General features: G+C 41.5%; 1 protein-coding gene across 1 annotated transcript in view; it reads right to left on the bottom strand.

The window, feature by feature from the left end:
- Window positions 1-6,287: 6,287 nt before the first annotated feature.
- Window positions 6,288-14,463, bottom strand: part of LOC118218911 (protein NLRC3-like) — a 34,369-nt gene continuing 26,193 nt past the window's right edge. The window contains exons 3-9 of the mRNA XM_035401664.1: window positions 12,292-12,402; window positions 10,696-10,806; window positions 10,210-10,320; window positions 10,037-10,073; window positions 9,265-9,607; window positions 6,859-8,342; window positions 6,288-6,729 (exon numbers count right to left, since the gene is read on the bottom strand). Of these exons, the coding sequence (XP_035257555.1) occupies window positions 6,418-6,729; window positions 6,859-8,342; window positions 9,265-9,607; window positions 10,037-10,073; window positions 10,210-10,320; window positions 10,696-10,806; window positions 12,292-12,402 (2,509 nt within the window). The 3' untranslated portion in view covers window positions 6,288-6,417. The remainder of the gene's footprint in view (window positions 6,730-6,858; window positions 8,343-9,264; window positions 9,608-10,036; window positions 10,074-10,209; window positions 10,321-10,695; window positions 10,807-12,291; window positions 12,403-14,463) is intronic.

Raw genomic sequence — 14,463 nt, 5'->3', positions numbered from 1 at the left:
ACTAGACTCTCGTTGCGCCAATTGCGGCGTCCATTTGTCTTAAGCAGCAATGGAGGCAAAAAAGATCTGAGAGAAAATTAAAAAAGGAGAATTAAAAAAGGAAGGGCAGAAAAGTTCCGTGTGGGAGCGATTTAGTGAATGACGAGTCAAGTGCTGGGTATGTCATATGCAACAGCTGCGAAATAATGAGAAATAGCGGTAATGTGTGATCGGGTGCGGGTCTCTAAATCGGAGAAAATAATTTGTTCGGGTGGGTGGCGGGTGGATGATTTATGCGTACATGCGGATTCGGATGACGTCAGAGCCGATCCGCGCATCACTAGTGTGTATGTGTGAAACCGCGCCCTGTACTCCTCCGGGAGCAGCGCACACTTTTATTTGAGTTATTTGAGTTTGATTTATTTATTTGAGTTTGTCAAGCACTTTAAACATCAGCAATTTTTAAGTTTATTTTTTAAACAATTGAGGTTATTGCGATTTCTTGTTTGTGGTGTGATCTAAATAAAGAAAAAACATTTATCTGCCCTTTATTCCTGTTTACAATCATTTACATAACGTGTTAAGAAATTACCAATGTGTATGGGAACTGACAAAAAAGTTAACACTTAAAATGTATTATTACGGCGCCAAAAGGCGCTGTGAAAAATTTTGGGTCTAACTAAATTATGTGCTGCTGCACCTAAATGAAAAAGTTAGGCTGCACCAGTGCATCCAATGTAAAAAGTTAGTCTGGAGCCCTGTAAATCCAAGGAAGTTATACTTATTTTATACAATACCTTTGTCAGACCACACTTACAGAATTGTGTGCAGTTCTGGGGACTGTACTACAAGAAAGATATAGAGGATCTGGAAAAGGTAGAAAGAAGGGAAACCAAACTGGTTCCTGGTATGAAAGATAAAAGTTTTGAGGAAAGACTTCAGATGCTTAACTTCTTCAAGCTTAGTAAAAGTAGACTCATGGTTATTTGATTGAGTCTTTTAAATTCATAAAGGGGATCAACAAAGTGAACTACAAGAGATTCTTCAGGTTCAGCTCTCTGTTCAACCCTATATTTCACTGCACAGATCCATAATCACTAATTCTATTTAATTAAGGTCACACAGTGCACAGCACAACTCACCCCAGTGTCTGTAGTTTACAGTCTGGACTCATCAGTGCAGCACAGAGCAGCTTCACTCCTGAATCTCCCAGGTTATTGTTGCTGAGGTCCAGATCTCTCAGGGGTGAGTTTGATGACTTAAGAGCAGAGGCCACAATTTCACAGGACTTCTCTGTGAGGTCACACATGTTCAGTCTGCAAAGAAGAGTTTATATATTATTGTATGTTTAAATAGCGCAATATCCTGTAAAATGTGATATGTGCAATGTAACAGTAATCGCATTGAGTGATGAAGAGTGATATTGAGGATTTAAAGTTACTGATGCTCTGAGGAAAATGACTTTGCTACACTCTCCAACTGCAGCACTTTGGGCCTGAGAATTAGACGTCCTGTTGGACAGAAATCTGACAGTTCTACAGATGAAATTCTTACCCAAATGGCCCCCTTAATTCTGACATTTGGCACAGATACAACCAAAAGTAAAGATGCAAGAAATAGGCTAACACAAGTCTTTCAGTTTGGATAGTGAGTTAGGCTCTGCTTCTATACTTTTGCTGGTAACTGTGAGAAACTTCCCACAGCATTGCAAGCCAATACACAGCAAAAGCCAGATTCACTTTAGAAACAAGAATGCAAAAAAGTGATCTGTTCACATATAACCAGGTACTGTAGTGCAGTCTGTCTGTTTTGCTGAGGTTATACATAACCATGTAGTGCAGTGCATCTGTTCTGCTGGTGTTACATACAACCAGGTAGTGAAACCAAAGCTGTTAATGATGCCTTTGAGTTCATTTTGTTGGAATAGTGATACATTTGATGGTGCTGTCCAAGGAGACACCATTTAGCTTTTTCCAGGGTTTAGGAAACTTCAGAATCCTTGTACAGGCCAGACTTTAGCCTGAGATAAGCCACAGAATTACCTCAAAAACAGGCACTTTAACAGTCCCCTGAGAAGACCTCACCCTGACACCCCTTATATCCTACAATTCCTCTACCTTCCTATTTCCACTCTGTCTACAGGCACTATTAGATTCTGGGTCAGCATACACCAGAATAAAGCAGAGACCAGGGTGGCACTACTGGCCTTGTAACATGGTGCATTTACTGCCTGACCTAATCTCACAATACAGTAACACAAGCATTTCATTCATAACCACGCTTGCCTCACCCAAACCAAACCCAGCATTACATTAATCATAATGTTGAAAAAATATCTCATCTTCATGAACAATACAAGAGGGGTACAGGCTGAGCAGGCTCTCTCTGGTCATCTCTCACTCACAAATTATCTATGCATGGACTAGGGATAAAAGGGGGATTCTTCCCCCCTTTTGAAAAACATGGATTTGATTCAAGCAACATTCGTCCTTAACTGACTGACATTTAAAAGGAGGGATTCTTGATTCTACACAAACACAGTTCGAACTACTTCACCAAACTGAGTTAGATACAAATAAGTGTAACACTTGTGTTTACTTGTCCAAGTCAAAGTTAAGGACAAATGTTAGTTCAATAAAGACCATAGGGATGTTCGTATGGCTAATCGGCAAAAAATCAGACCTTGTTATTCTACTAATAATGCAGCTGACCAAACTCAGCTAAAAACTCAGCTAAAAATTGGATTAATTCATATCAGATCACTAGCCCATAAGGCAACTCTTGTAAATGAATTAATTACTGATCACCAAGTTGAAATCTTATGTGTAGCCTAATTGAAACTTGGCTTAAAACTGTATATTGCCTTAAATGAATCCACCCCTCCTGGCTACAGCTATACTCACGTTCCCCGTCTGACAGGTCGTGGCGGTGGTGTTGCTGCTGTATATCATTCTAATCTTTTTGCTATTTTGAAATCCGGCTTCAAATGTAACTTTTTTGAAGTGCTTGTTCTCAGTTTTGCACATCCAGACAAAAAAGCAGTCCGTTTTATCCTTGCAATTGTATACAGGCCACCAGGGCCATACAGTGGCTTTTTACTTGAGTTTGCTGATTTCCTTTCCAGACTGGTTGTTAATTCAGATAAAGTAGTAATTGTAGGGGACTTCAATATTCACATGGATAGTGAAGGTGATCTTCTCAGATCAGCACTCTTGTCTATCACTGAATCTATTGGCTTCGATCAACATATACATCAGTCCACACATTCTCATAACCATACTCTTGATCTGGTCTTAACTTATGATACAGAAATAGCAAATATTGCAGTTATGCTTAAAAACCCTGTGCTATCAGACCATTATTTAATTACTTTCCAACTTTCACAAGTCTGTCATGTGTCACCATATCCTTCATTCTACCTTATCTGTAAGCTTTCCTCCAGGACTGCAAATGCTTTTATTAATGAGCTCCCAGGCTCATTTGTGCACTGTGGAGATTTCCTTGGCTCCCACCCAAACACATACAAAAATGCAAGCATTAGCTCAATTGATCAGCTGACAGACAACATAAATTACGTACTTTCCAGAACCCTGGACACTATCGCACCTCTTAAGAAGAGGAAAGTCCGCTATAAGAAATTAGCACCCTGGTGCAATGACCATACTCGTGCTCTCCAACAAGCTTCATGCCAACTTGAGCGCAAATGGCGTTCTACTAAATTGCAGGTATTCCTCCAGGACTGGAAAGACAGTCTACTAACTTATAAACATGCCCTCTCCACAGCACGTTTATCATACTTATCTACTTTAATAGATGAAAATAGAAACAATCCTAGGCACCTGTTTAACACTGTTGCCAGACTGACCAAGAATCAAGTTGATCCATGTGCCTCAATATCATTTAGTAGCAATGACTTCATGAATTTCTTTGATGACAAAATTAGGCTATAAAAATCAGGGGCAAGATTCAAAGTTCTCCTACTACCCCTCATATAGGGTCTGCCCTTCCATCCGCTCAACGCATGGATGCAGAATCTTCAGAAGAATCTTCAGAAAGACGGGCGGCCTATCTGAACTCTTTAGCTCCAATAGATCTCATGGAGTTTAATGCCATAGTTAATACCTAACAATCTTCTACTTGTCTTCTAGACCCTATCCCTACGAAGCTTTTCAAGGAGCTATTACCAGTGATTGGAACACCAATGTTACATATTGTCAATGTGTCTTTAGCGTCTGGACACATACCACAGACTCTTAAACTTGCAGCCATCAAACCCCTTCTTAAGAAGCCAAACTTGGATGTGAATGACCTGTCTAACTACAGGCTTATCTCGAACCTCCCTTTCTTTCTAAAATACTAGAAAAGGCCATTTCAAAACAACTTGGTTCATTTTTGCACTCCAATCATATATTGGAAGTTTTTCAATCTGGTTTTAGACCCTCTCACAGCACTGAAACAGCCCTGGTCAAAGTACTCAATGACCTACTCCTCACTTCCAACCATGGCTGCATCTCTGTACTTGTGCTTCTAGACTTAAGTGTGGTATTTGACACAGTTGATCACCTCATCCCTCTGGATAGACTTGAAAATCTTGCAGGCCTCCTTGGACAGGCACTCTCTTGGTTCAGGGTTGCTTTTCATCACTTGAGAAACATCTCAAATTCAGAAAATACTGTCCTTACATGATGCAGAAAAGCTAGTTCATGCTTTGTTACTTCAAGATTATATTACTGCAATGCTCTTTTGTCTGGATGTGCAAATTCCTCTCTGAAGGGCTCCAGCTAATTCAAAATGCAGCAGCTCGTATTCTCACTAGAACAAGGAGATTCGAGCACATCAGCCCAGCGTTAGCATCGCTTCACTGGTTGCCAGTTAAATTCCGAATAGACTATAAGATACTACTTCTTACCTTTAAAGCCTTACATAGGCTTGCCACTTTGTACTTAAATGATTTACTTCTTCCTTATATTCCCTGACGAACGCTCTGTTCGCAGGGTGCAGGCCTCCTTGTTATTCCTAGAATATCTAAAAGTACCATAGGTAGAGCCTTCTCCTATTGTGCTCCCCTCCTGTGGAACAAGTTGCCTGCCCATGTTTGGGGCGCAGACACTATCACCTCATTTAAAGCTAGGCTCAAAACATAAATTTTTAGTCTCTCTTATATTTGAGGGGCAGGAGTGGGTGGTGGCATAGCTATAGAGTCTCTGGTAGACTGAGCGGTTAGTGCTGTCACTGGATCATCATTGGTAGTGCTGTGTTAAGCTGAACTGGTCATGGTCTGGTGATGACTGTCTCAGGCTGCCCTCATGGCTGCGTTGGCCCCTGCCTCTGTTTCCCTTAGCTATGCTGCCATAGCCTTATTCTGCCGGGGTTTTCCTTATCGCACGTGGGCACCTCTGTTTCTTCTGCTCTGCTTGCTATTCTACCATTTGAACCCCCTAACAACGTTTTTGTTCTCGTTTTCCTCGGCTCTGGACACCTGCCTGGAGCTCTAGCCCAAGTTTGCTGAGCACCCCCCCCCTGGCCCGGAGCTCCAGCCCTAGACCAGCTAGACCAACTGGGCACCCCCGCCTCCTGCCACTGTTGATTTTCCATAACAAACCGGTGCCTGCCCGCGGCAGATGGGTTCCCCCTCTGAGTCTGATTCTGTTCAAGGTTTCTTCCTGTTATCAGTCAGGGAGTTTTTCCTTGCCACTGTTGCCCTAGGCTTACTCTTTGGGGGCCGGTAAAGCTGCTTAGTGACAAAGCTCCTTTGTTAAAATACAAATTATTTAAAAAATTGAAATAAAGTGTTGGCCTGTAAAGCAAAAGTTAGCCTGTGATCTTATGCCATTTGCCTTGCTTCTCAGCTCTGCCTTGGTCTTTTTTGATCACAGTCTTGGATCTCTGGTCTTGATTCTTTAGCTGCTTATTTTACCATCCTGGGTCACAGTGGGACAGACGAGCTGTGGTTCTGCGGTTCTGTGGTTCTCATTCATTTTTTTCACAATTATATTATTTATTTTCCATGTCTGTCTAATTTTGTGTCAAGGAAGTGTAGCTTGTATTTTTTTATTTGATGGGGAATATGTTCATCTTAATACTGTAACATACTATACCCTCTCTTCATTTAAATCTGCGAGTTGTATGTTTGGGCCATTATTGATCCATCACATTGGTTTGCCTAACAAGGAATTCATGATGTATTTAATAACTGGTATCTTTAATGATAATATGTAAATTACATCTAATAAAATACATTTTCCATGTTGGATACATTTTTTACATTTGATGGTACTTCTGTATTCATTAAATGAGGGCACAATCTGTTAAAATAGCTTGACTCAAAAATCATAATTCTCACTTGCCTGACAATTTTATTGTATTCTATTTTCACTTTAACTATGAAGTGTTTATAAAAACATGCTGTCATTATCTACTTTAATTATTACACCATACTCACATGGCCTTCCTGCAGTTCCCGACTACTGGTAGCAGTCTCTGATAACCTGCTGCTGATGTTTCGTAGGTCTTCAAGTCAAACTTATCTAGGATCTCCTCTGACATCAGTAACATAAAGGCCATGGCTGAACATTGGTGTGGTTCCAGCTTTTCATTAGAGAGTTTTCCTGATCTCTGTAAATTCTTGATTTCCTTCACTAGAGAGCTGTCATTCAGTTCATTGAGACAGTGGAAAAGATTTATGGTCCTCTCTGCTGAAGATTCTTTTTTGATCCTCTCCTTTATGTACAATACTGTTTTCTCAATGCTCTCTGATCTGCTTCCTGTCTGTGTCTGTGGATCTAAATGGTAAATGGTAAATGGACTGTATTTATATAGTGCTTTTATCCAATCTGGTACAGGTGATCTGCTTCCTGTCTGTGTCTGTGGACCTGGTACAGGTGATCTGCTTCCTGTCTGTGTCAGTATTCCTCCTAATAGAGTCTGAATGGAGTCCAGAGAGAGGCCTAGAAGGAATCTGAGGAAAAGGTCCAGGTGTCCATTCTTACTCCCTAAGGCCTGATCCACTGCAGTCGTGTGTAACTCAGACAGCTGCACTCTGTCACTGCAAGGTTTTGATTCTTCTGCTCTGAGTACATTTCTGTTCTCATTCACATATGAATGAAACACAAACAAGGCAGCCAGATACTCCTGAATGCTCAGATGCACAAAGCAGTAGACCTTCTTCTCACCCAACCCACACTCCTCTTTAAAGATCTCTGTGCACACCCCAGAGTACACTGAAGCTTCACTGACATCAATGCCACTTTCTCTCAGGTCCTCTTCATAGAATATCAGATTGCCCCTTTCCAGCTGTAGTAAAGCCAGGTTCCCCAGGTTCAGGATGATTTCTGTATTTGATGCTGACATTTTCTTTGGGGTTGTCTCATTGGTGCCATGATACTTCTCATTCTTCACATTAGTCTGAATGAGCAGGAAGTGTGTGTACATTTCAGTCAGAGTTTTGGGCATTTTTCTATTGCGTACTTTACCCAACATTGTCTCCAGTACAGTGGCAGAAATCCAGCAGAAGACTGGTATGTGACACATGATGTAGAGACTCCTGGATGACTTTATGTGTGAGATAATTTTGCTGGCCTTGTTCCGATCTCTGATTCTCTTCCTGAAGTACTCCTCCTTCTGTGGGTCATTGAATCCTCGTACCTCTGTCACCTGGTGGACGCACTCAGGAGGGATCTGATTGGCTGCTGCTGGTCGGGAGGTGATCCAGAGGAGGGCAGAGGGAAGCAGATTCCCCTTAATGAGGTTGGTCAGCAGCACATCCAATGATGATGACTCTGTTATATCACAGCAGACCTCATTGCTTTGGAAATCTAGAGGAAGTCGACACTCATCCAGACCATCAAAGATGAACACAACTTTGACTTCATCATCTTCAAAACTTTTGATCTCTTTCAGTTGTGGATAGTAGTGCTGCAGAAGTTCCATGAGACTAAATTCTCTCTCCTTTTTCAGATTCAGATCTCGGAAAGGAAGAGTGAAGATGAAATCAATGTCCTGATTGGCTTTTCCATCTGCCCAGTCCAGAATGAACTTCTGCACAGAGACTGTTTTCCCAATGCCAGCGATGCCCTTTGTAAGCACAGTTCTGATTGGTTTCTCTTGTCCAGGTGAAGGCTTAAAGATGTCATTGCAGATGATTGCAGTCTCATGTGTGGTTTGTCTCTTCGATGCTATCTCAATCTGTCTGATCTCATGTTCATCATTGACCCCCCCACTTCCCCCCTCTGTGATGTAGAGCTCTGTATAGATCTCATTGAGGAGGGTCTGGTGGCCCTGCTTTGCTAAACCTTCAAATATACATTCAAACCTCTTCTTCAGATGAGTTTTCAGTGCCTGCTGGGCATTTTCTTTGAATTCATCTGAGGAGAGGAAATATGAGAACCAATGTTTAAAATAACAGAAATAGACAAAAAATACTTATGCAGAAAGTTTTCACAATGTTTTACACAGCTCTGAAAGTGTTGCACATTAAGTTGCAGCTATACCTATATAGTTAAATTGTAACTAATTTGGTAACAAGAGGTTATTACTGATTAACGCCAATGTAGAAAACATGGAACAGTTAACAATATATTTGATTACACATGCGAAACAAAGGCCAGCCCTGTTACATCTCGTCTGTTAATATGAAATAATTCTGCATCATGAGGACACATTGTGAAATTAACAGGCAAGGTTTATTTGTTATGTATCATGAAGATATGCCCTATATGGTATAACTGCACCTTCAAGTAAAGTGTTGCCCATACCTCTAGTAGTGTTTCACACTTCTCACAAACTGTTGTACACACAACAATGAAAACATAAAAAGGATTCATTTCCATTTCAACATTCAATATCTAAATTGTTCATAGTATGATGTGTCTTTATGGTAAATATGGTCTTCATGGGTCATGCAGTAATTTAATTATCTTATAATTATTATGATCGGTGCTCTTTAATCCAGGATAAAACCTCAGGGCAGTCAGTCTGATGGGACAGTGGTTTAGTAACTGGCTTTTGATCCCAAGGCTCCTGGTTTTAAAGTCTTTCGGAAACATTTAATCTCATGTGCATTTGATTGCCCCCATTATTACTGCTGGATGCTATATTTGAATTGAAATGCCTTCCTGTACATGCTGAGTGATGTTTTTTATATGCAAGACTGTTGATGTAAAACACTATTATCAAAGTGTGAATACTATAAATCAGTACTCTGTTATTTTGTACTCTGTTATATTTGTTGGCTAAACTCATTTCAGCATTCTAATGGCCACAGTAGCAATGAGAGAAAATTCTTACTGTGCTGCTCATCTCTCTCCAGTGGGTCAGTGACATCCTTCTTCTTCATGTTCCTCAGGATATGGAGTGTGATCTTCAGAGACCTCTCAATGCCACAGGTCTCCAGCATCTTCTCAACTATGTACAGGGCCTCAGGATCCTCCTGCTCTCTCTCAGTGCATTCTGGGTAATCAGCAATTTGATGACTCTTGAACAATTCCTTCATCTTCATAAACGTATCCAGTACAGAAGGATCTTCTGTTCTTCTACTATAAAAGCATTCTGGGCAATCCTGACTCAGATGGCTCTGAAACAGTTTCAACTTTTCAGTCTTCTTCAGCTTCATCAGAGTGCGCAGGAGAGACTGAAATAAACACATTTAGAGGTGTGCTGTATCAGAGTGTAAAATAAACACATGAAGAGATGTGCTGTATCAGAGTGAAATAAACACATGAAGAGGGTATGCTGTCTCAGAGTGAAATAAACACATGAAGAGGTGTGCTGTATCAGAGTGAAATAAACACATGAAGAGGTGTGCTGTCTCAGTGTGAAATAAAACTTATATGTATGTATATGCATGTGACAAATAAAGCCTTTGAACTTTAAAACAATCTGTTTGGAGTCATCCACTGCCATCGTTTATGGATCCTAAAAAAGAATCCAGTCTTTCTGTGAGCCAAAGAGGGCCAGAGCACTTTTTATAAACTTTAATAAACCTGAATGGATATTCAATCTGACCGTCTGAAAGTCATATTAACTTCAAATATTAAAATAGAAAAAGAACATTTCATACCTGTTTTGAGGAGAACAGTTTATCTGAGCAGTGAATCCTGTGAATAAATCATGAGACACAACTTAGCTAAACTCTTTTACTGCAGCTCTAACTGACAGCACCTGGAGACAGAGCTTCCAGTTAAACTCATCCTCTTGCTGCAGGTCTAATTCAATACGAACGTGGTTCATTACCTTTGATCACCTGTGACCTCTCCTCTTAAGTTGATTGGACTAATCATTGAATGGTCACTCTTCATAGACAGACAGCTGGGTACAGGTGACCCAGCCCTCTCTACCCGAACCCTGTGAACAAAACATGGAGACAGAGCTTTCAGTTAAACTCATCCTCTTACTGCAGCTCTAACTCACAGCACATGGAGACAGAGCTTCCAGTTAAACTCATCGTCTTACTGCAGCTCTAACTCACAGCACATGGAGACAGAGCTTCCAGTTAAACTCATCCTCTTACTGCAGCTCTAACTCACAGCACACGGAGACAGAGCTTCAAGTTAAACTCATCCTCTTACTGCAGCTCTAACTCACAGCACATGGAGACAGAGCTTCCAGTTAAACTCATCCTCTTACTGCAGCTCTAACTCACAGCACATGGAGACAGAGCTTCCAGTTAAACTCATCCTCTTGCTGCAGGTCTAATTCAATACGAACGTGGTTCATTACCTTTGATCACCTGTGACCTCTCCTCTTAAGTTGATTGGACTAATCATTGAATGGTCACTCTTCATAGACAGACAGCTGGGTACAGGTGACCCAGCCTTCTCTACCCGAACCCTGTGAACAAAACATGGAGACAGAGCCTTCAGTTAAACTCATCCTCTTACTGCAGCTCTAACTCACAGAACATGGAGACAGAGCTTCCAGTTAAACTCATCCTCTTACTGCAGCTGTAACAGTGCGTTCACACAGTGAGTAACTCGGTTGATGAGTTGCTGGAAGTCCATTCATTCGCTATGTAGCTGATCAAGGCCCAGAAACACAAGCAACTGGGCAACTGAGCAACCAAAGTTGCCCTAAAAATGTTGCTCACAGTATAACTTTTTGCTGGCATCGCCCGTCAACAGCCAATCAGAGTATCAGGCTTCCTATTTCTCCAACCGATATGATACCATTTCGCAAATTATTATCCCGCTCAGTGAGAAAAATTGGCGAACAACTTATCATTATGATACAATTACACCCGGTGTTATACAACGTTTTTAAAAAAAGAGTACAGGGATAAGCATCTGAAAATGACACTTGGATGGCAGTTTCAGCTTGCTTGCTAGCAAGCTAGTCTGTGAGATAAAGAGATCGCTAGCTAGGCATCTGACTAGTAAGAGAGATATGGAGAGATTGCTAGCCAGTTAGTGAGAGGGATAGACAGGTCACTAGCTAGGTTGCTAACTAGTGAGAGAGATATAGAGAGCTATATGGCCAACGAGGTAGCAATAAAAAATATTTATCAGTGTCTGACATAACTATAGAAACAAAAAGAGATGACATTTGGCTATATGGCAAATATGCGTCTTTTGTTACGCTATTATTTCTCTTCAAAAATATGTAGTTGCACAGAACCCCAAAGAGGATACAAAGGGAAGCTCCTGCCCCTCCCTCAGCCTAGTAAACTTGAGCAACCCATCAACCCAGTTGCTCGCTGTGTGAAAGCAGGATAACTCAGCACATGGAGACAAAGCTTCCAGTTAAACTCATCCTCTTACTGCAGCTCTAACTCACAGCACATGGAGACCGAGCTTCCAGTTAAACTCATCCTCTTACTGCAGCTCTAATTCACAGCACAAGGAGACAGAGCTTCCAGTTAAAATCATCCTCTTACTGCATCTCTAACTCACAGCACATGGAGACAGAGCGTCCAGTTAAATTCATCCTCTTACTGCAGCTCTCTAACTCACAGCACATGGAGACAGAGATTCCAGTTAAACTCATCCTCTTACTGCAGCTCTAATTCACAGCACAAGGAGACAGAGCTTCCAGTTAAAATCATCCTCTTACTGCATCTCTAACTCACAGCACATGGAGACAGAGCTTCCAGTTAAACTCATCCTCTTACTGCAGCTCTAACTCACAGCACATGGAGACAGAGCTTCCAGTTAAACTCATCCTCTTACTGCATCTCTAACTCACAGCACATGGAGACAGAGCTTCCAGTTAAACTCATCATCTTACTGCAGCTCTAACTCACAGCACATGGAGACAGAGCTTCCAGTTAAACTCATCCTCTTGCTGCAGGTCTAATTCAATACGAACGTGGTTCATTACCTTTGATCACCTGTGACCTCTCCTCTTAAGTTGATTGGACTAATCATTGAATGGTCACTCTTCATAGACAGACAGCTGGGTACAGGTGACCCAGCCATCTCTACCCGAACCCTGTGAACAAAACATGGAGACAGAGCTTTCAGTTAAACTCATCCTCTTACTGCAGCTCTAACTCACAGCACATGGAGACAGAGCTTCCAGTTAAACTCATCCTCTTACTGCAGCTCTAACTCACAGCACATGGAGACAGAGCTTCCAGTTAAACTCATCCTCTTACTACAGCTGTAATAGTGCGTTCACACAGTGAGTAACTCGGTTGATGAGTTGCTGGAAGTCCATTCATTCGCTATGTAGCTGATCAAGGCCCAGAAACACGAGCAACTGGGCAACTGAGCAACCAAAGTTCCCCTAAAAATGTTGCTCACAGTATAACTTTTTGCTGGCATTGCCCGTCAACAGCCAATCAGGGTTTCAGGCTTCCTATTTCTCCAACCGATATGATACCAATTCGCAAATTATTATCCCGCTCAGTGAGAAAAATTGGCAAACAACTTATCATTATGGTACAATTACACCCGGTGTTATACAACGTTTTTAAAAAAAGAGTACAGGGATAAGCATCTGAAAATGACACTTGGATGGCAGTTTCAGCTTGCTTGCTAGCAAGCTAGTCTGTGAGATAAAGAGATCGCTAGCTAGGCAGCTGACTAGTGAGAGAGATATGGAGAGATTGCTAGCCAGCTAGTGAGAGGGATAGACAGGTCACTAGCTAGGTTGCTAACTAGTGAGAGAGATATAGAGAGCTATATGGCCAACGAGGTAGCAATAAAAAATATTTATCAGTGTCTGACATAACTATAGAAACAAAAAGAGATGACATTTGGCTATATGGAAAATATGCGTCTTTTGTTACGCTATTATTTCTCTTCAAAAATATGTAGTTGCACAGAACCCCAAAGAGGATACAAAGGGAAACTCCTGCCCCTCCCTCAGCCTAGTAAACTTGAGCAACCCATCAACCCAGTTGCTCGCTGTGTGAAAGCAGGATAACTCAGCACATGGAGACAAAGCTTCCAGTTAAACTCATCCTCTTACTGCAGCTCTAACTCACAGCACATGGAGACCGAGCTTCCAGTTAAACTCATCCTCTTACTGCAGCTCTAATTCACAGCACAAGGAGACAGAGCTTCCAGTTAAAATCATCCTCTTACTGCATCTCTAACTCACAGCACATGGAGACAGAGCGTCCAGTTAAATTCATCCTCTTACTGCAGCTCTCTAACTCACAGCACATGGAGACAGAGATTCCAGTTAAACTCATCCTCTTACTGCAGCTCTAATTCACACCACATGGAGACCGAGCTTCCAGTTAAACTCATCCTCTTACTGCAGCTCTAATTCACACCACATGGAGACCGAGCTTCCAGTTAAACTCATCCTCTTACTGCAGCTCTAATTCACACCACATGGAGACCGAGCTTCCAGTAAAACTCATCCTCTTACTGCAGCTCTAACTCACAGCACATGGAGACAGAGCTTCCAGTTAAACTCATCCTCTTACTGCAGCTCTAATTCACAGCACAAGGAGACAGAGCTTCCAGTTAAAATCATCCTCTTACTGCATCTCTAACTCACAGCACATGGAGACAGAGCGTCCAGTTAAATTCATCCTCTTACTGCAGCTCTCTAACTCACAGCACATGGAGACAGAGATTCCAGTTAAACTCATCCTCTTACTGCAGCTCTAATTCACAGCACAAGGAGACAGAGCTTCCAGTTAAAATCATCCTCTTACTGCATCTCTAACTCACAGCACATGGAGACAGAGCTTCCAGTTAAACTCATCCTCTTACTGCAGCTCTAACTCACAGCACATGGAGACAGAGCTTCCAGTTAAACTCATCCTTTTACTGTAGCTCTAAGTCACAGCACATGGAGACAGAGCTTCCAGTTAAACTCATCGTCTTACTGCAGCTCTAACATGGAGACTAGGGCTGGCCCCGAACGTTCGAAGGATTTGGAATTCATTCAGTATATTGGCATTCGAATCTCGATGCAGGATTTGGATGATTCGTTTTTTTAATTATTATTATTATTATTATTATTATTATTATTATTAAGGGTCCAAGCAGAGAAGCTGGTGGAATCCTATTGTATCTGTTAGGATTATTA

Source organism: Anguilla anguilla, chromosome 19, assembly GCF_013347855.1.
Source record: "Anguilla anguilla isolate fAngAng1 chromosome 19, fAngAng1.pri, whole genome shotgun sequence".
Taxonomy (NCBI): domain Eukaryota; kingdom Metazoa; phylum Chordata; class Actinopteri; order Anguilliformes; family Anguillidae; genus Anguilla; species Anguilla anguilla.
This window is presented reverse-complemented; position numbering and strand designations above follow the sequence as displayed.